This window comes from Elgaria multicarinata, chromosome 8 (assembly GCF_023053635.1).
Source record: "Elgaria multicarinata webbii isolate HBS135686 ecotype San Diego chromosome 8, rElgMul1.1.pri, whole genome shotgun sequence".
In the NCBI taxonomy this organism is placed as follows: domain Eukaryota; kingdom Metazoa; phylum Chordata; class Lepidosauria; order Squamata; family Anguidae; genus Elgaria; species Elgaria multicarinata.
In genome coordinates, this window is record NC_086178.1 from 69,761,409 (window position 1) to 69,781,688 (window position 20,280).

Consider the following 20,280-nt stretch of genomic DNA (forward strand, 5'->3'; position numbering starts at 1 on the left):
CTCCTATAGATTTAAAACTGTATATGAGTTAGGGTGCTAATCTGGAGGAATCCCTGTGCATTTCTTTCCCTTGCAATCAGCATATATGTTTAATAGCAGTATTGTATTTATACACTCACCTGGTAGCCATAGGTGACAAAGACTTGCATGCAGAGAATTGAGTGGGTTGCAGAAGGAAGGGCAAAGCTCTCTGTCCCTCCCATGACAGCAAGCTAGTAACTTTTGTGGGCTTATTTACAAGGCTAACAATATTTATATATCCCAATACACACCTATAAAAAGTGGGCCCAATTTAAATGTGATCCTGGGCATATTGTTTTCTGATGTTTCAAGTGCCTTTTATCATGTAAGCAAAGGTTTTCATTTCTATGGGTTGATTTGGCCATATTTAGAAATTAAAATTATTGGGTCTAAGTTAAATTCCATTTGTTTCAATGGCTCTACTCTAAGCACAACTATGCCTGGATCCAACCCTATGCATGCAGCCATCATAGGCCAGAGAAGTAGTGTGCAGGCATAAGCAAGGCAGCTTCATCTTAACACTAACTACATTGGCCCTGTTCAGAAAACACTTTAAACCATGGCTTTAGCTACGGTGAATAAGGCAAAAATCTTTACTCACTGTGGCTAAAGCCATTTTCTGAACAGGGCCATTGAATATTGTCCTCGTATTTCCTATATACCTGGTTTCATGTTTAAGTTAAGTCTCAGCCCTAGGACTTTGCATGGGGGAAGCGTTAACTGCTCCAGCAGGGGCTTTTGTTTATCTTGAGGGTGGGGAACCCACAGCCCAAGGACCTAGTTTCAAGCCCTGCCCACTTTGGGCTCTGCATAACCTTTTTGAAAGCTCAACTAGGAGCCATCCAACCAATGTAGCAGCTCCAATTCCGTCAGAAGTAGTGATCACAAAGTTCTCTTCAGTGATGTCCACTGAATTTATTCCACTGAACATTCACTGAAAGCATCCAAGGCAAGAGGGGGGGACCTTTAATTATAACAATTACAGTACATAGATCACAAAATTAAATCCTTTCTCTTTTGAAGGGCATCAGTGATGGGAGGTTGGGATTTTCTTTTCCCAACAAAATTTAGCAGCAGTTCTCACACATGATTGCATCAAAATACAGAGTAAACATACAGAAGGTTGGTCTGAATGGGTGTTGATGAATATATTAAAACGAGCTGAATAATCCATCACATAAAGCTCAGCCTTATTGGTCAAAAATACCAAAGATGCCTGTTTAAGCTTAAAAGCAAATGTTTGGACATGTAAACTCCATTGTACCAGGAATAGCATTCCTGGTAAGTTAAGTTCCTAAATGATTACAGTCCTTTATTGAAAAAGAATTCTGTTTCTTCAGTGGAGGAGACTAGTTCAGGTTCAAGGTCACTTCGTTTTATCTGGAACACAGACACATAACCTTCTTACTATTTCAAACCATTACTGACTGCTTTATAGCATTTGCGTTCAGTTTTATGCAGAAGATTCACAAACACACTTCCATTAAGGTAAGACCACCACCTAAAAACAAAAAAGTTGGCTACAATGACCAGTGAACATATTGCCACTTACACAGAAATCTCAAACTAGTATGTCTGAAGTATTAATGCCAAAAGGGCTAATTGGTAAGCAAGAACAAATTTTGGCTCCCATATTTCAATGCATGCTAAATACCCCTGAAATCAATGTAAGGTCTACAAAAGAACTTTGAATAGTGGGGCTTATAGTTCTAAATGCAGACTCTATAACAGGGGTAGGTAATTTTGGGAGGTCTGGGGGTCATTCAGCAGTGCCCCACTGTAGTACTGGAAAATTTTGTTTTTAAAAGTTATTTCAATTTACAAGCAGGAGCAATTTTGAAGCATATTGCTCACTCCCATTCTACAACGTCTTTATGGGACAGAAGAGAAACTTGCATATTCTTACAAGATATTTTTTTAAAAAAAAATCCCTATCATTTTTCTATCTTTCTTTTCAAAGGTGTGATGGATTGCTTCCACCTTGTATACTGATAATATTCCATCCATATGCTAAAACTGCACCTTTGGGGTAACAACACCTAGAAACTTCATAGTCACTACTAACCCCATGGACTACGCATACCCAGGTTTTGTTCTTTCTTCTCCCCATTCCAGACAGCAGTTCTGGAAGACGGCAGTTTGATGCTGAGAACTGCTCCAAGGACAATCCCAAGTCAACAAATGCATCTCTTGCAAGTGAAAACCCAGCTCAGATGCATTTCAATCTTCCTGGGGTTTTGTTATTGTCTTTGTTTTTTGACATTGCCCTTTAAGTGCTCAGCAAAGATTGCAAGGTGAACAGAACATGAGAATTACCTTGCCTATCTGTGGCAGCCAACTAAATGAAACGGGTACCATTGCTCCAAGGATGGAAATCATTGCAAGAGATCTCAGTGGATTCAAAAACAATGGATTTTGAAGCAAAAAGCTTTTTCTGCAAGAGATTGAAAGGATAGATTAATGCACAGATGTCAACAACTGATCAGAGGCCCTGATAAAAGTTTAAAATAACAGAGTGGGCAGTAGGGGGAGAGATTTATGACCTGCTGCCACAATCCCAACACTGCAAGAATGGTGGCTTGATCCCTTCAGGTATGCAAGGTTGAACCATTAAGCCCTGAAGCCACAGAATGGTGGCTCCTTGGTCATAACAGGTCAGACATTTTCCACTGGGGCTTCTACCATTCTACATTCCCTGGTTTATGCTGTTGTCCAAGGAAGAATCCTTCAGGTTGAAGTCACTTGATATTTGTGCACAAAGAAAATCCCCATGATCCTGCATTGAGCAGGGGGTTGGACTCGATGGCCTTGTAGGCCCCTTCCAACTCTGCTATTCTATGATTCTATGATCAAGAAACACAGCTTTCAAAAAGTACTTCCCTCTCTCAAATGAAGCTGCAGTCTCTGAATTTAAGAAGGGTGAAGCAGCTTACAGAAGCTCGCTGCAGATCCAGAAACAGGGCAATCACTGCAGACTGCTCCTGCAGCAGCAAGATGGGGGTGGAGGGATCAGTTTGTGGCTTGAATGTCCATCACACAGCCACCAGATGCTTCCATTTCTCCTCCTTCATGTTTGTTTTGCTGCAGATGCCTTACCTTCTTAAGCAGAACAGAGTTAAATCAGGGATCCATATTGCCGTACAAAACATTGCTGCTCTGGATAATGCTGTCTCTTTTACAGCCTAGGGGAAGGAAAAGAACAAACAGACAGACAAAGACTAAAAGGAAAGCTACACCACAATAAAGTCCAAGGACTGCACTTCTGCAGCAGTCTCTTGAATGGTCCTGGATTTTCAGGGATCAGCCAAACAAAAGAGTAGTTAGATTTGTTTTACAAAAGGCCAAAAATCTTCCCACACAGACCAATGGAAGACATCATCATCGGCCAAGTAGATTACCACGGCACAACTTACTTGAACCAACTTTCATTATTTACTAGATGTACTTCCTGTCCTAAAAGCGTAGCCTGCTACTAAGACACCCTGACTGATTTCACCATTGTGAGGCACACCAGTATATGGAAGACCATACCAAGTGTTTCCATTGTATGGGCTACATGTCACGACGTTTTGGGTGTGTGGTATAGGAGATTACTGAACCCTGGGACAAATGGGAAGGTCACAGTATGGGAAGATATAGCTAGATTGATTGATTCCACTTCTATACTGTCCAATAGCTGCAGCTTTCTGGGTGGTTCACAAAATCAAACTAAAAAATGCAATAAGCATAATAAAACATAAAATCATTTAAAAGTTCAATGTTAAAAAGGTAAAGTAAAAAGAATAGAAGTGTAAAGTTAAGAATAAAACTAGAGTAAAAACCAGCAGCAATGCAAGGATCATAAAACACAGGAACCCCATTTTTGTTTTAACAGAAGTCTAAGAGCCTGGGAAAATAAAAAAGGACTTCACTGGACACCAAAAAGACCACAATGTAGGCACCATGCAAGCCTCTCTGGATACCCAGGGGCTGTAAGCAACCACTAAGGCTGGCCTAATTAGCAAATCGGGAATATGCTCAGCTATGGACAAAGTAACCAAGACCGCCACGCTCCTGCCAAGAAGTCCCAGGTGTCCCACAAGACAAGGGCCAAAGCAAGGTAGTGTTGGGACTGAATGTGCTCCTTTTAAAAGCAAGCTGGGCAGCCAGAGCAAATGGATAGAGAATGAGAAAAAGTGGGAAGGCTACTGCAACAGAAATTGGTGGGGTGCAGCTGAGGAGGAGTCCTGGGGAAGTGAAGAAGAACGAACCGGGTAAGTGCAAATCCCTTGATGCCAAGGTCATAAGGGGCAGGTGATAAGAGTAAGAAAGGGTGGATGATAGATTATGGACTCGCCTTCCAAATATACAAGTGATTTAAAGAGAAGCAAGACGCTGCTGGTTGGCTGAAGATTTAATTCAACATATAGACAGCTTTGGTTAGAATGGGGGGGGTGATGGGGGGGAAGAATCAAGCCAGTGGAAAGATACGATGCTGTGCTTACCTTTTCTCCAGCTCTCTGAGACACTCCGATGACATTGCCTTTGCTGTCCATGACTTCAATCCCACTCTCAAACTCAGTGCTTCTGATTACCATCACGTTAAATGCACAACAGAAGGCTATTAAAAAAAGAAACAAACAAGGGAAGAGAGTAGGCTTGGTAAGTAACACAAGCAAGCAGGGCTTGCCTAAAATTAGTTTTTGGATGATTTTTACATTCACATTTAATGCAAGTTGTATTCTACATTCAGCTTCCTTGGCTGAAATCACAGTTCTCAACTAGTGCTGGAACTAGTGTCACGTGTTAATCACAAGAAGGGGACCATGGAATTAAATGAGCAGTGAGGCCACATCACTGTTCCCACCCCAGTGTCCATGCATTGAGCATTGACACCCGCAGGGAGAAAGCCTACATACAAGTCTGCGTGATTGCGGTTCCACCTCCCATAGAGATTTATGCAGGTTCCCCTTCTGAGCCATCCATGCTCAATGCTTGGACGCTGGGGGCTGGAGCAAGGAAGCAGTGCAACCTCAGAGATGGAGCCAACAGTGTAACCCCTTTAGTCATGCAGACCCTCTTCAAACAATTAATGAATAAAGGCAGCTACAGTGAGCTGAAATATTGGTCCAGGTGTAGGGTTGTACCATACTTCGCTCCCAAAATGAAAGTGAGGGATGTATTCAAATGTGAAAGGAAAAGGGAATGAGCCCCCTGTAGGTACCAGAGCTCCTCAGCAGAGTTCGGAGATCCTATGTTATGTCTGCAACAGGCCCTAGGAAGTACCAGAAAGTTCTATTGGCCACTAGGCCCCACGTTGAATCTTGACATAGTAAAATGTATGGGAATCTTGGGTCGATGGAAACCTTCTTCATGGCATATAGGCCTTTGGCAGGAGACAAGCTATATATTCAATAAATGAACCAGCATTGCATTACTTGATGATGATGATGATTAAAAAAACTGCACAGTTTATGAAGAAGTATGCTGATACATGTCACTAAAACATACTACAACACTTTGCTGTTACTCTGCAAGAAACATGTGGCATAGGGGGAAGAGAGCTGCAAACATGACATCCTAAAAGAATCTTTAGGGCCGTTATAAATGGAGCTAAGGAAAAATTATCAAGGCAAATCAATGGCAGTTCCTAGTCCTAAGCATGGAACAGCTGGAAGAACAAGCTCCCACCTTGAAGGCTGTCGCTGCTGAGGCCATCGGAGGGAAAGGAAGCAGCAGCCAGGCACCTCTCCATCGTGCCAGGGTCCAGGTCCAGCTGAGAGCCCCCTCCCTCCTGCTACCAACTGTCGCTGCTGAAGCCATCGGAGGGAAAGGAAGCATCTGCTGAACTTTGCAACTAAGAATCAAGTGCCAGAATTTGCGCTTTCACCCCACCCCTCCTCCCTCCCAATCCCCTTTCCTTTTGTGTCATGTTTTTTAGATTGTAAGCCTGTGGGCAGAGACTGTCTTAAGAAATATTTTTGTAAGCCGCCTTGAGAGCCTTTTTGGCTAAAGGGCGGGATAAACGTGCTAAAATAAATCGTATAAATAAATAATTAATAAGGCCCTTGAATGCTTTTGATTCACTCACCTGTCACTGGACCTGGTATGCAATACTTGATCAAACCTTGCACAAAAGAACTCTGTGGTTTAAAGCGAGCCATAAAGAACTGAGGAAGAGCCTAGAAACAGAAGGTTGAGTTATACACATTATTTATTTACAATATTTATATACCGCTCCCTATTCAGAATTTCAGAGCAGTGGACGAAATGAAACAGAACAAAAACACATTAAAAGAATATTTTTAAAAGAAACAGAGTGCAAAATAAATCGTGGCTGGTCATTAAGGCAAGGCTTCCTGGATCAACGATGTTTACAGGAGGCGCCGGAAAGAATACAAATTTGGCGCCTGCCTGACCTCCAGAGGCAAGGAATTCCATAGGAGTGGGGCCACCATACTGAAGGCTCTTCTCCTGGTGGACTCCAATCAGAAGATGGGTCTATATGGAACCACCAGGAGCTTGCCCTCAGATGACAGTGACTGGGCAGATTGGTAGGTGAGAAGGCTCTCTCTCAGGTATCCAGGTCCCAAGTTGTTTAGGGCTTTGTACACAAGTACAAGAACCTTAAACCTGGCTTGGTAGTGAATAGGCAGCCAGAGCAGTTCCCTCAGCAGAGGAGTTACATGCTGGAAAGGGGCAGCTCCAGACAACAGCCAAACTGCAGCATTCTGCACTAGCTCCAGCTTCTGGAGCAGCTTTAAGGGCAGCCCCACATAGAGCGCATTGCAGTAATCCAATCTTGAGGTTACTAATACTTGTCCCTGTCCAGGAGAGGTCCTAATTGGTGAACCAGGCAAAGCGGCCACTTGAGCCTAAAGCAACGGAGATGGATCTAAGAGTACCCCCAAACTACGAACCTGATCTTTCAGAGGGAGTGCAACCCCATCCAGAACAGGCAATGAGCCTGTCTCACAGACATTAATAGGTACTCAGCTTTTCCATGCCATCCATAAAATATATTTATATAGTTTATATCCTGAGTGGAGCTGGCATCCCATCCAGGGCTTAACTTAATCCTGGACTTAGAGTAGAGTAAAAATCTGAAGAGGGCTTAACATAATTCTGGCTCCAAGCCATAGTTATTCATTTCTGTTTACAATTCTGCAGTCCAGTGAGTTTGATCGCCATTGAAAAATCATGACAAGGTGATCCTGTTCACCCACTCTTAGCCTAATAAAGTGCTTCTATTCAGGGTTCCAAATGTACCTCATACAGCAGGATCTCTATTTTCCACATGCTCAAAAAGAGGCTGGAAATTAACGTCTTCCCCTGTTCATTGGGGAGTCAAGTTCAAAGCATGAGCTCCTGCCGCCCCAGTGGGTACTGTTACGCATATGCCGCCTGCCCCACACCCTCCAGTTGCTTGGTGATTCTGCTCCTAGTCTACTGCGCCAAGGACAAGTAATGCAGCACAGCAGAAACAGGGAGGAATGCTGCTGTCTTAGGATGATGGGACTTGTAGTCCAACATAGCTAGAAAATACCAGGTTGGGGAAGTTTGCACTAGGGGTTTTGCTTTCTGGGCATGAAAGGCTGTTCCTGTGCGAAGCTATATTCTAGTCAAAAACATGGCAAGTAGAAAATAAAACCAGAGAGAACTTGGAAATACATACCCCAAGAGTGGCAGAATACAAGACTGCCCCAGTACTGAGAAAGAACTGCTTGTATGGAAGTTCCTAAAAGCAAACACGCACACAACAAATCAGAGCCTAATCAAACGCCGCAGTGTGGAGACCACTTGTCGCACACCTGCCCCTTTAAAAGTAACACATACTTTCATCTTTTCTGGAGCATTCTCGTTTGCTTCTTTTTTAGAATTCCCATTTGCCAAGGTGAATCCGGCAACGTACGTATGGAAAATGAACTGCAAAATTTGAGATTGCACAAGCACGTTAGTTAACGGATACATTCACTCATCAATATGAACAGGTGAAAACAAAATGCATTGCTTTGTACCTGCCAAAGGAAGGCGTGCTTCGTCCCTCTGTATGGTAAAAAAGAAGCAATAACCTGTAAATTAAAACGACATGAAGGAAGAGAGTCTGGACAGCATCACAAAGGCACCTATCTGCACTAGCAGTACAGATAAGCAGGTATTTGTAAGTTTTGTATTAACTCCTAAAACTGGGGTGCACAACTTGATGCCCGGGGTCCAAATCTGTGCCACTTGGGGTCCAAAAGTGGCCCTCCCGAGATCACCTTCTCCCGGCTCCACCCACCAATCGTTTGGTAGTTCCCGGTTTCTGTGCAGTTTTCCCCCCTCTATTCTAAACGGTTGAAATGCCTCTAAGGCTTAGCTACGGGCGAGTAAGAACCTTAAGTTAAAATATACTGACATATTTGTCCCTGCCCCTTCTGCCTTCAGCCCCGCCAACCACAGGGACCTGGCCCCTGAAAGCATCTCCAAAATCTAAAGAGACAGAAACGCATTTGTCTGGAAGATACCAACTTCGCATCCAGGCTCAGTTCCAATGCTGTCTTGGGAGCCACTGTGCTAGGGCTGCCCCTGTACCACTTTCAGTAACATCTGAAAGACGTGGCTCACATGGATGGGCTGACATCCACAGCTACTTCTCATGCCACCTTGGCCTGTGACCCAGGTTACTCACTACCTTCAAATGTTACAGGAATGGTATGGCAGGCAAACCAGTTCTGACAGAATATGAATTAGGTCTCAGCTATGGCTGTTCATACGTTATGAAAATCCTACATAAAACTGCACAAATCCAGTTCTTATTTTTTCCCAACTGTCAGTCAATATTCTGTGCCCAACAAGCTTGCTCAATCTCCAGAGAATCTTCTTTCTCTCTCTCCATTTTGGAGATTTTCTAGTGTGTGGGTTAGACACACTTGTGCCCAGTTCTAGCTATATTAAAACTTTGGATTTCTCCATTGATGTCTATGAACAGCTCTCACTTATCCCTGAGGACATTCTCAGTGTGAACTAGGAACTGACTTATCCAGATGACAAGATAGTTCTGTCAAGTCTTTTTATCTCTATGTGTCTTTTCCTCCCTCCACCTTGTCCAGTCACTCCATTCCATTAAACCTCCAACCCATTTCTCTCTCTAAGTCTGTCAACATTTTATGCCATTCGGTTATTATCATGCTCTTTGGGGCTGTTGTTTTCCCTTAAAATTTCTCATAACCCTGCATGCCTTAGGATCACTCAAGTCTGCTGATACTTCCCTCTTGTGAGGGGGTGACATGGCTTTTGCATGAACACAGAAAAACTTGAATTGGTATTAGAAGGGATGATGATGATGATGATGATGATGATCCACATACACACATACTGATTTGCTCTGCAGGAATTTTTCAGGAACACACTTATTCCCTGCTTATGGTCCATTGTAGCCATAGACTAAATTGATTCACCTCTTAAACTGGGCTAGGACGGGGAATGGTGGGTGAACTGGACCCTGACCTTTTGGGCTGGGGGCAGGGGAAATGTAGCTAGATTTCTCTTTCAGTCCATTCTGATTTTTCAATATGGCATCCACTGAAACCACAGTGTTCTGGAAGGAACACCTGGCAACTCCAGTGCCCACAGACATTCTGGAAACGTCTGTCTTTACTCACCAATGGAGCAGTACAGACCAGGAAAGCTTTAAAAGAGAAAGAGAGAGAGAAAGAGAGAAAACCTTATTTATTTTTGTCAAATCAACTGTTCTGGAGGCTCTCTTGGTGAATTAACAGAACAATCAAACAAACAATGTATACCAGGATCTCAAATGAAACCTGATGTTGTTCCTCAAGCCAAAGCTGATGGAAGTGAAACGAGTAATTCAACTCTAAGACCAACATGACCCATGGAGTCCAAGAAAGCGAATTGGGAACTACAGCTCCCAGGACAACTCTGTTCCCAGAGGAGATATGTGGCAATGTGGATTGTACTAAATGGAAGCAAAAGGTTATCCTAGGTAACAGAAGAGAGACATCAGGTGTGTTTGGACGACACAATAGCCAACCTTGTCCTTATATTCCACTCCACGGGTGACTATTCGCATGTTGCACTTGGGCGACATGCTAGTAGACATCCGTGGAGTAGGCTATAAAGGCAGGGTTGGCTATTGCTTTCTCCTCCAACCCTTCCACCCTCTCCATTGAATGGCAGCACTGGTTCCCGCTTACCTTATCGGGGCGATACCTTTCTGCACTGCCTGAAAGTCTGCTCCAGAGGGTTTCTCATTCTTCTGGAGTAGATTTTGAGGGTGCGCAAGGATAGGGAGTGGAAATTGTCCCCACTCCCGGTCCCAATTGTCCCCAATCCTGAGTAGCTTTTACCAGCAGACCACCTGCACTGTATACAACCCAATGCAACAAACCTGTGTTGCATTTTCTGAAAGTAGCTCTTCACACACTGGAAGCAAGTGACAACAGGGCAAGTATTACTAACCCCAAATGTTCCAAAATTACTAGTAAGGCCTTAAAAACCATGACATTAGTGGTTTTTTAAAAAAACAAAGCAGTATATTTCTCAATTCCAGCCCACCACAAACTATGGTATTTAAATAACTTATATTCCTGCATCCCTGGGATACATTCCCTTCATATTCCGAACAAATCATTGTAATAATATGGACTAGAAACATTTAAATTAAACCTGAGATCTTTAAATTTTATTGTACACTCACTGATTGCATAAAAATGCTCACAGGTTGTTTGTTGATAAATAATAGTTATAAAGGTCTTCATGCAGCAACCAGCATGAGTTCCTCTGATACCATTTACTAGTTGAACAGTATTCATATAATTCTCAATCATAGGCCGTACATTTTTAAAGGATGTATCCAATTTCAGTAAACTACACATGGAAACTGACCTGGTGGCCTATATGCGACAGGAATTGTATCGCCAGTGCCAGTATGCACAGATGCCTTCAAGGAGAAAAGCAAACACAAAAAATGAAAGGTTTAGGAAGTCTTTGCTAAAAGATGAAAAAGATCTAAGTGAAAATAATTCCTATATATTTTATAAAAACTTACCAGACTTAGGTACCAGGCCTTTTTTATCTAAACAAGTGGAAAGCAGGGTTTTAGAAGTATTTCAGAATACATTTTATAAATGAACACATCTTTCTTGATTTGAGTTTTCAAGAACTACTTATATAGTAATGGCCCAGGCCCACACTATCAGCCATACATCTAGACCAGCCGTTCTCAACCTGATGCTCTCCTTATGTGTTAGGCTACAACTCCCATAATCCCCAGCCAGCATGGCCACTGCACCAGGTTGAGGGAGATAAAAATAAGTAAGGTATACCGTATTACTTTGAAGTCAAATTAAACAAATTGACATATTTATTTTGCTTCTGCTAGCAAATAGCTGTGCAAGGACTGAATATTTATCCCCTGCCTGACCAGTTAGAACTCTGCCTGGTAACTTCTCTAGCTCCATCAGGCACTGACCACATCAGGCACTGACCACATTCACACATAACAGGAAGCCAGGACTGCTAGCAAATTCTGGCTTATCATTATTATTATTATTATTATTATTATTATTATTATTTATTTATATAGCACCATCAATGTACATGGTGCTGTACAGAGTAAAACAGTAAATAGCAAGACCCTGCCGCATAGGCTTACAATCTAATAAAATCATAGTAAAACAATTAGGAGGGGAAGAGAATGCAAACAGGTACAGGGTAGGGTAAGCAGGCACAGGGTAGGGTAAAACTAACATTAGAAAGTAACAGTAGAAGTCTGCACAACATCAAGTTTTAAAAGCTTTAGGGAAAAGAAAAGTTTTTAGTTGAGCTTTAAAAGCTGCGGTTGAACTTGTAGTTCTCAAATGTTCTGGAAGAGCGTTCCAGGCGTAAGGGGCAGCAGACGAAAATGGACGAAGCCGAGCAAGGGAAGTAGAGGCCCTTGGGCAGGCGAGAAACATAGCATCAGAGGAGCGAAGAGCACGAGCGGGGCAATAGTGTGAGATGAGAGAGGAGAGATAGGAAGGAGCTAGACCGTGAAAAGCTTTGAAGGTTAACAGGAGAAGTTTATATTGGATTCTGAAGTGAATTGGAAGCCAATGAAGAGATTTCAGAAGCGGAGTAACATGGTCGGAGCGGCGAGCCAAGAAGATGATCTTTGAACAAGATGATCATGAACAAGCTGCACACTGGTGCACATAGTCTGACTGGTTCCACTTCAATCCTCCTGCTAGCATAAGTGGGTAGATTCTGTTTTGCTTTGTGTGATCATAGAATCATAGAATAGCAGAGTTGGAAGGGGCCTACAAGGCCATCGAGTCCAACCCCCTGCTCAATGCAGGAATCTACCCTAAAGCATCCCTGACAGATGGTTGTCAGGATGTCTGAACCCAGGTTCCTAGTTTGTTGCTCCCAAACAAGCCAGGATCACAAACCACAGTTTATTGCAGCTTACAAATCCTGGCTCTTTGGGAGAAGCAAACCAGGATCCTAGGTTTGGACATCATGTGAAGAAACACTTTCTGATTTGTTTACCAGTTTGTGCTAGCAAGAGAATCAAATAGCCTGCATGCATTTCTTTGTGAGCTGCCCAGAGAGCTTTGGCTATTGGGCGGTATAGAAATGCAATAAATAAATAAATATGCAGCTCATTAAGGTGGTATTTGCTGGCAATCCTAGCTTACCGTTACATGTGAATATAGCTACTCCCTCTTTGCAGTCTTAAGAAACAGACATTATTTTAAAGTTAAAACAATCCAGAATGCTGAATTTTGCACCCAGTACAGATATATGAACTTGCCCATGCAATCCTGGAAGGAACACTGTTCTGGCAACATCCATGGCTCACCCGAACTTCATGCACCTCGATCTCCTTTTCAGAATGCATCTCATCCTTATATATTAGGAGTCAAGTATACATAACATAAGCCTGAGCTCCATTATCAGCCTGGAGAGCGACTGAGCTTTGTAGAAAACCCCTGCTAAAGAAGACTGTCCACTGAAGGATTTGCTCTGTAAGATCAAGATGTGTATAATACCAAGTGCTTTAAAAAAAAGTAGCTATTCGTTTTTTTAATCAAAAACAAAAATATCCTTGGTGTCTATTCAAGATAAATGACAACTTGTTGTTTATACATCATTTTTGATGTAAGGACACCATCTTCCACAATCTGTAATCCTTCCAAGAGTAATGAGCAACATCCAAAAAGGCAATCACTGGTCACCTTCTGGAGACGAAAACAAATCAAGGACATTTTCTTTAGAGATGCAGATGTTGCCTTTTCAGTTTCACGGTAATGAATCTCACAAGTATTTCTATTATTCAAATTCAGGTGCAAGATTTTCACGCTCCTAAAGGATCCCAGACTCTGAACTTTTTTGTTCAGAAGAAGCAGCTGCTACCCAATGAGGCGAACACCAAGGACATTTCCTGTGCTTTAATGATGCTAACACATCTATACAAGCCAAGGTCCACACAGTAGCCCTGGTTCAGGTGTTACCTGTATGGAGGGCAATCATGGGTTAAAGCATGAGTGAGGCCATGTCCCTGGACTAGCCTCCCCCATGACACCTGCGTGTTGAGTCCAGACATCTGGAAAGGAATCCCTACATTTAAGCAGCTGCTAGCACAATGAGGCTCCACACAATTGGGATGCCTCTGCAACCAGATGTCCCAGTTGTGTGGAGCCCCTACGCAAGAGCAGTTTCTCAGGTGTAGGGGTTCCTTTCCAGATGTCTGAATTCAATGCGCAGACATCAGGAGAAGAGGCTAACTCAGGGATGTGATGTTAAGGGCAGGGCCAGCATCTCTAACACAGAGACGCAAGTGACGTGTGAACTGGGCCAATGGTGGGCCTCAATTGTGGAGACCTGGGTTCAAAATGACAGATTGGTAATGGACTCTCCATCTCTAAGCCTCAATTTCAGCCTAGCTAATGGCGTCAAGCAAAGAGGAATCGAAGCACTTAGTACAACCTTTCCCAAACTGGTTGAGCTTCAGATGTGTTGGAATCCAACTCCCATGCTGGCTGGGGAATGCTGGGAGTTGGGGTCCAACACATCTGGAGGTCACCAAGGTGGGAAAGGCTGACCTAAATATACTAAAACGATAATTAACAACATGATATACAAACATAAGGAAAATATTATTACTGGAAGAAGAATGTCAGATACCTTTTTGTCCTGTAAGGACTCTGTAATGTTTTCTCCAGTGTCCTGTAAATGCTTTCTGGCATTTTCAATGTCTGCCTATATTTACAAGAAAAGGCACCAAGAGAAACCACAATAGGTTATTATTATTTTTCCATGAACATCCACAGATCTTCTCTTATCCAGTCCTTCTGCTGTAGCCAGCCTTCCATTGTATGCTTGGTGGATACAAAAACCTACATCACTCTTCTGATCTACTTCTAGCCTGCCTGGATTGTTTTCCCGTGGGAGGCAGGGAGGATATTTAAAACAGCTTCCAGGAGGCTTTTTGATCAGAGAATTAGCACATGTTTCTCCCTCGAAGTAAATTATGGGGACTCAAGATAACACATGTAGCCAACTTGCATTAGCCTTTCCCTAGCATGTTAGTTGGGTATTAATTGAACAGCACTGCTTATTTCTCATTGAGAGATATGACGCTTGAACTATAGCTTTTTGTGAACCGCCCAGAGAGCTCCGGCTATTGGGCGATATAGAATTGTAATAAATAAATAAATAGCTGAAAACAGCAGTCCTTTATCTTGTCCTACCTTTTTCCCCTGTCATGTCTACAGCAGGGCTAGGCAACCTGGTGCCTTCCACTTGTTTTGGACTACAACTCCCATAATCCCTGACCATTGGCTATGATTGCTGGGGTTGATGGGAGTTGTACTCCAAAACACTTGGAGGGCACCAGGGTGCCTACTGCTGGTTTAAGGAATACTCAACATATGGCTGGTGGGCACATTTAGCATTTTGAGAAATGTCACAAAACAGCTGTGCCTTGGGGGTAGTTACATTCACTGAAAGCCATTTCACAATCTCTGGGTCCATGTGGGTCCCAGAGACATTCTGGGAAAAGGAAATTAGGACGGCAGGTGGCAGCAAGCTAGGTGATTCATTTTCACGCAAGGTTTAAAAACTACCTCAACTTTAAAAATAAAAATTGGGAGGAGCAGGGAACCTTGACAGGCACCAAGGGAAGTTGCAAGATCCCAAATTTAGGACACATTTATGTTTTAGTACATTTATATCCTGCCTTTTATCTATCATGGAACTCAAGGCAGCATGCACAGGTTTCCAAGTAGTCTCTCATTCCATCTCCACAAGCCACAGCCGATGGGGAAATGTAACATGCTGATGTTACATTACATTCCCAAGAGAGAGATGAAGAAAGAGAGAGATGAGAAAAAAACATAGGACTGTTGGATTTCCTGGCAGACTGTGTTTGCTGCAATGCCTAGTTCCAGCCTGTGCATAAGTAAAAGCCCAGTCTGAATTGCCAGGGTTAGTTCTTTCTCCATCTTACTGTTTTTACACATTACAGCTTTGTTCTTATTACAAAGGCTGAAAAGTTGTTGAGTAATATGCAGATCACACTGGCTTCTGCGTATGTTCAAGGAGCTATGATTTATCTTTCCAATTGCTTGGCCATTGCCAAGTGACGTACAAGCCAAGCAGGTTCAGAAAGTCAATACTGCAAGGTCTGTAGTCAAACAACTGGGGTAGGTGAGGGTAGGTGTAAAGATTTTTTTTTAACTTTGATAATTCATGGGGGGTTATCATCAAAATAATTTTGGAGAAAAGAAATATAAAAGCAGCAAGCAAAAAGCTGCTGCTCCCTTTTTAGGGACTGGGGAAAATGTGTATTTAAGGATCCCCTTCTGCTGTATTGGACAGCCGTTTTTCATGTACACCTTATAAAAACCAGATTTGCCCCTGTGGGAACAGGGCTATAGAAACACTAATCCATGTCTTTTTGTACTTAGCTTCAATAAAGACGATCAAATGGATTATTGACTCCTATCCTATCAAAATACCCAGGTAGGACTGGAATGGCATCAAGTTTATTGGCTAGCAGATGAGGAAAAAATAATAACAGAAATAGTGACCAGGTTTCTGTTTTTAGCTGCAAAGCCACATAAAAGGATTCTCTCTGCCAGAACTCAATTTGTGTTGTTGCTTCCATTTATTATATACTTTATTTTTATATCCTAATTTATTATTTTATACATTATAGTTTATATGTAGTTTATGCACTATATCATATATTATAGCCTCAGATGACATGATAACCACCATGTTTATTGTGAACCGTTCAGAGATTTTATTATATTCAACAGCATACAAATGTCACAAATAAACCTTGATTTTTTTTAATTTAACACATATTTTTATCCTTAAAGTATCGGGTTATTTATTTTAGTATATAAATTTTAATTTACTTTTTGCTAAATCTCACTGATTCTGGTTTGTCTTTGTTTGTTGAACGGGTCTGTAACCATGTAATAAACTGATTGATGACTGTAATAAACTGTAATAAACTGGATTGATTTAAGGTTGCAATCTTGCACACACTTACTAGGGAGTAAGGTCCAATGAAATCAGTGGGACTTACTTCTGAGCAAACATGCCTAGGACAACTGCCTTGCATGACTTTGGCTGGGTTCAGATGACACAATAACCAACAGTTGGGTTAAATAGTCAACAGTGGGTTAAATAGTCCCAGTCTACATTCAGGTTTCCAATCTCATATCAGTCACATATGCAACTCACAGTATTAACTTACATAACTAAGCTACTTACATTGGATGAAAATAGGAGTGTCGGGTCCAAAATATTTGTCCAATGGTGAAATCGTTGGAAAAAAGTCTAAAGAAAGAGATTTACTTTTAAAAGATGCTTGAAAGTTTAGCAAGTCTGTGCTGCCATAACTCCTGAAGCTAGCCAAAGTTAGCCAGTAATTGGTATCCTAGCACTAGTTCTATCTGTACACCAACCTTCTTTATTTTCACTGCTTAAATTGCCTTCCATTATACTGAGCCTATTCCTGTCACTAAAGCACCACATGCAATATAGCCATGTTGCATACTGACAAGCATAATCCTACAGCACTTCGAAAACATGATACCTCATCTTTTCCTGTGCCCTGCTAAGGAACCAAATAGAGCAACTGATCACATCCTACACGGGATAATTTGTTAAATGTTAATCTGGTAGCAGATTATCCAGTAAAATCATTTGGGCGATTTTACCTGGATCCTACTTCAGTTCAGGAAACTAAACTAAGGCCACAAACCTGTGCACATGTACCTGGCAGTAATGCCTACTGGACACTGCAGGCATTACTGGCTAGTAAACATATACTGCACAAAGCAAAATCCTCACCTGTTGCAACAATCTTGTAAATAAACCCACAAAAGTTATTAGCTCAGAATTATGTTTATTATAATACTGGAGGCTAGCCTTCCTCCAGCAGTGCGCTGCATTTCTATGCTGGTTGCAGAGGATGGTCTTCCCTCCTCTGGCATACCACTAGGTGTCTGTGCTGGTGCACCTGCTGGCTCACTTTCATGCAACTCCATGCGCTCGTCTGTATGCAATTCCTTGTCCCTGTAGCTACCAGGCTCCTGCTTAAGTACAGGACTGCATCAGTACATTTTGTTTTTTAAAAATGAACTCAAATAAAAATCCACTTCCACTAAGCCATACATCTAAGCGAGCCTTCCCCAACCTGGGTTCCTCCAGATGCGTTGGACTACAACACCCATCATCCCCAAGTAGCATAGACCATGGTGGTTGGGGATGATGGCGGTTGTGGCCCAATACATCTGGAGGGCCCCAGGTTGGGAGAATCTGATCATGTAGGCTGTGGTCCTAAGTTACTTACTGAAGATCAACCTGCAAAGCAAGCTTAATTCAAAATGCATGGAGACCCCCACCCAGGCAGCGTAACATTTGAAGATGGCTTGTGAGTGTGGCTGTTCCCAATTGCATGGCAAATCACTACATCTCTTTCCCTGGCAGCTGGTGACACAGAAACCTTCTGCGCAATTGAAGATATCTCTGTTGTGAGCCATTTTCAAATATGGCTCACTAACAGCAGAAAGATTTTTTTAACCTCCAACCCTGACAAATGGATTGTTAGTTGCACTTCCCATCCAGCAACTGCTAACCTAGATTCTGCTCCCAAGTGTACCTTGTAGTAGAGATCAAGCAGAACTTCAGAGCCATTTCTTCTCAGTGACATTGAAATGTTAAAGGATAGACGCTATGACCTTTAGCAGCCATTTTTCAGACAAAAGATACCCCACAATCCTTACACTTTTAGAGCACAGTGAGATTGGGCCATTTCAGGAACTGAAATGATAGGGGAAGAAACTCTCTTCATCCAAACAAATGTGAATCCCAGTTAATTCTGATACAGACAGACGTTAAGGCTGCAGTCCTCAACTCACTTATGTGTAAATAAGACCCAGTAAAATCAATAAGACTTATCTTTGAGTACAGTTGTACAAGATTGTGCTCTTAAAAGCACAGCTGTACAGTATTTCTATTTGGACTAGATTTGAATTATACTTGTTAGAATATACGAATGAGATTTCAGTACACGTTGTTAGGTTGGTTCTCTCGTTCATTGGCATTTTATTGTTTATTTGTTTGAATCAGTGTAATTCACTCCGAGTCACAGAAATACAGCCTTTAATCCAATACACACTTCCTCGGGAGTGAGCCCAAGGGAACATACTAGGGCTTACTTCTGAGTAGACAAACCTAGGAGTGCACTGACGGAGCACGTGGTGCAAATCAGCCTTTCCTAACCTGGCGCCCTCCAGATGTCCCGGTTGAAGCATGCTGGGAATTGTAGTCCAACGCATATGAAGGGCACCAGGTTGGGGGAGGCTGGCGCAACTCAGCACAATCTGCGATGCTGCCCTTTGCAAGCCCTTCAACCCTATCTGCTCTTTTAATGGCTGCAAAGTCTTTCCATTTGAGCCACGGAGTGCTCTGCGCCCCCTCCCCAATACATGCCCACCCCCCACATCCTCTCACCCCCCACCCCCGCGCAACGCGTCGTAGCCATACTTCGCCCTCGCTTCTCCAGAACAGCGCATTCAAATCCATCACGCTCCGTGCGCGACGCCGGAAAGCGTCTACGCCGGAAAGCTCCGGCTGAGGCACCCTCCGGAAGCGGCGTCCCCTGGCTGCTGAGGTTCAACCCCTGGCGTTAGACGTCACGAGCATGGCTTCGCTCTCGCTTGGTCGCCCTTAGTTGCCTGGAAGGGCATCTTTTAAGCCGGGCAGTCAAAGGCCCGTGGAACGAATCCCCTGCAAGCTCCATGGCACTGAAGCCGACTTCCCCTACCTTCTAGATGTGTTGTACTACAACCCCCATCATTCTCAGCCTGCAGGGCCATGTCAGGGGATGATAGGAGTTGTAGTCCAACGCTTCTAGGGAGCGTCATGTGGGGGAAGGCTGCATGATTGAGGAGGGAACCAGACGTCTCGTCTCAGTGGCAGGACGCGGGTACAAACGTTGCATCTACCAATATGTTACTGCTCTTCCGCTCATTTTTGAAACCAAATAGGGCTCCAATTCTATAACAACTGGGTGATAGGCAAAGAGCCAATAGAGCTTTTCCTGCTATGCAGGGTTGGGGAATCCTTTTCTTGATTTCTGCCTGTCGTGCCAAAGTAACTAACTCTACATGTAATATGCCTCTTAATGATTCTGAACATTTCATGGCCAGGTCAGAGAAATATTCAAACAAATCACATCTTTCTACTTTTATTGAAATTCAAAATAAATGACACCTCCTCCAAATTTAATTTATGCAGCTAGACTTTTCTTTTTGTGTATACAGATGGTGCATTGAAAGGAATACAACTAGCCACTAGGTTTGCCAGGTCTGGATACCCAGAGAGCCTTTAAAATGTGTAAACGTGCCAAATGACACTGGATACACCTTCCAGTACATTACTTTTGGGCAATATAATCTGTGAACAGAAAAGACCCACTGAAGCCTATTTTTTGAACTGTTGCATTTGGAAATATAACAATCTTTTCTCACTGAGTGCAGTGGGACTTCGTTCTGAAGTGTGCATAAGATTGCAGACCTCCAATGCAACTTCTCCCTTCTCTGTCATTTTATAGGCATAGAAACTGATTCAAAATCCATAAAACTGATTCAAAATCCATAGTAGCCATTGATAGCCTTCTGATAGCCTTCTCCCAGGAGAAGGCTATCAATGGCTACTAGTCCTGATGGTTATGTGCTACCTCCAGTATCCGAGCCAGTAAGCCTGTGTGCACCA

General features: G+C 42.7%; 1 protein-coding gene across 1 annotated transcript; it reads right to left on the minus strand.

Annotated features, from left to right (window-relative positions):
• Positions 1 to 18: 18 nt before the first annotated feature.
• SFXN4 (sideroflexin 4) lies at positions 19 to 19,136 on the minus strand. The gene is made up of 14 exons (XM_063132738.1): positions 19,051 to 19,136; positions 16,771 to 16,836; positions 14,170 to 14,244; positions 11,051 to 11,077; positions 10,888 to 10,942; positions 9,645 to 9,670; positions 8,019 to 8,072; positions 7,837 to 7,926; positions 7,676 to 7,738; positions 6,092 to 6,182; positions 4,506 to 4,621; positions 3,118 to 3,203; positions 2,338 to 2,455; positions 19 to 1,401 (listed from the first exon to the last, which is right to left on the minus strand). The coding sequence occupies exons 1-14, from the start codon at positions 19,087 to 19,089 to the stop codon at positions 1,324 to 1,326; spliced, it is 984 nt and encodes a 327-aa protein (XP_062988808.1). The 5' UTR covers positions 19,090 to 19,136; the 3' UTR covers positions 19 to 1,323.
• Positions 19,137 to 20,280: the final 1,144 nt, after the last annotated feature.

Coding starts and splice junctions, on each gene's coding strand:
- SFXN4 (XM_063132738.1), bottom strand. CDS start 19,089: ATGGATTTGAATGCGCTGTTCTGGAGAAGCGAGGGCGAA. Junction 11,078..14,169: donor AGTCCTTACAGGACAAAAAG/GTATCTGACATT, acceptor CCACTTGTTTAG/ATAAAAAAGGCCTGGTACCT. Junction 1,402..2,337: donor GGCTGCCACAGATAGGCAAG/GTAATTCTCATG, acceptor TCTGTGTTCCAG/ATAAAACGAAGTGACCTTGA.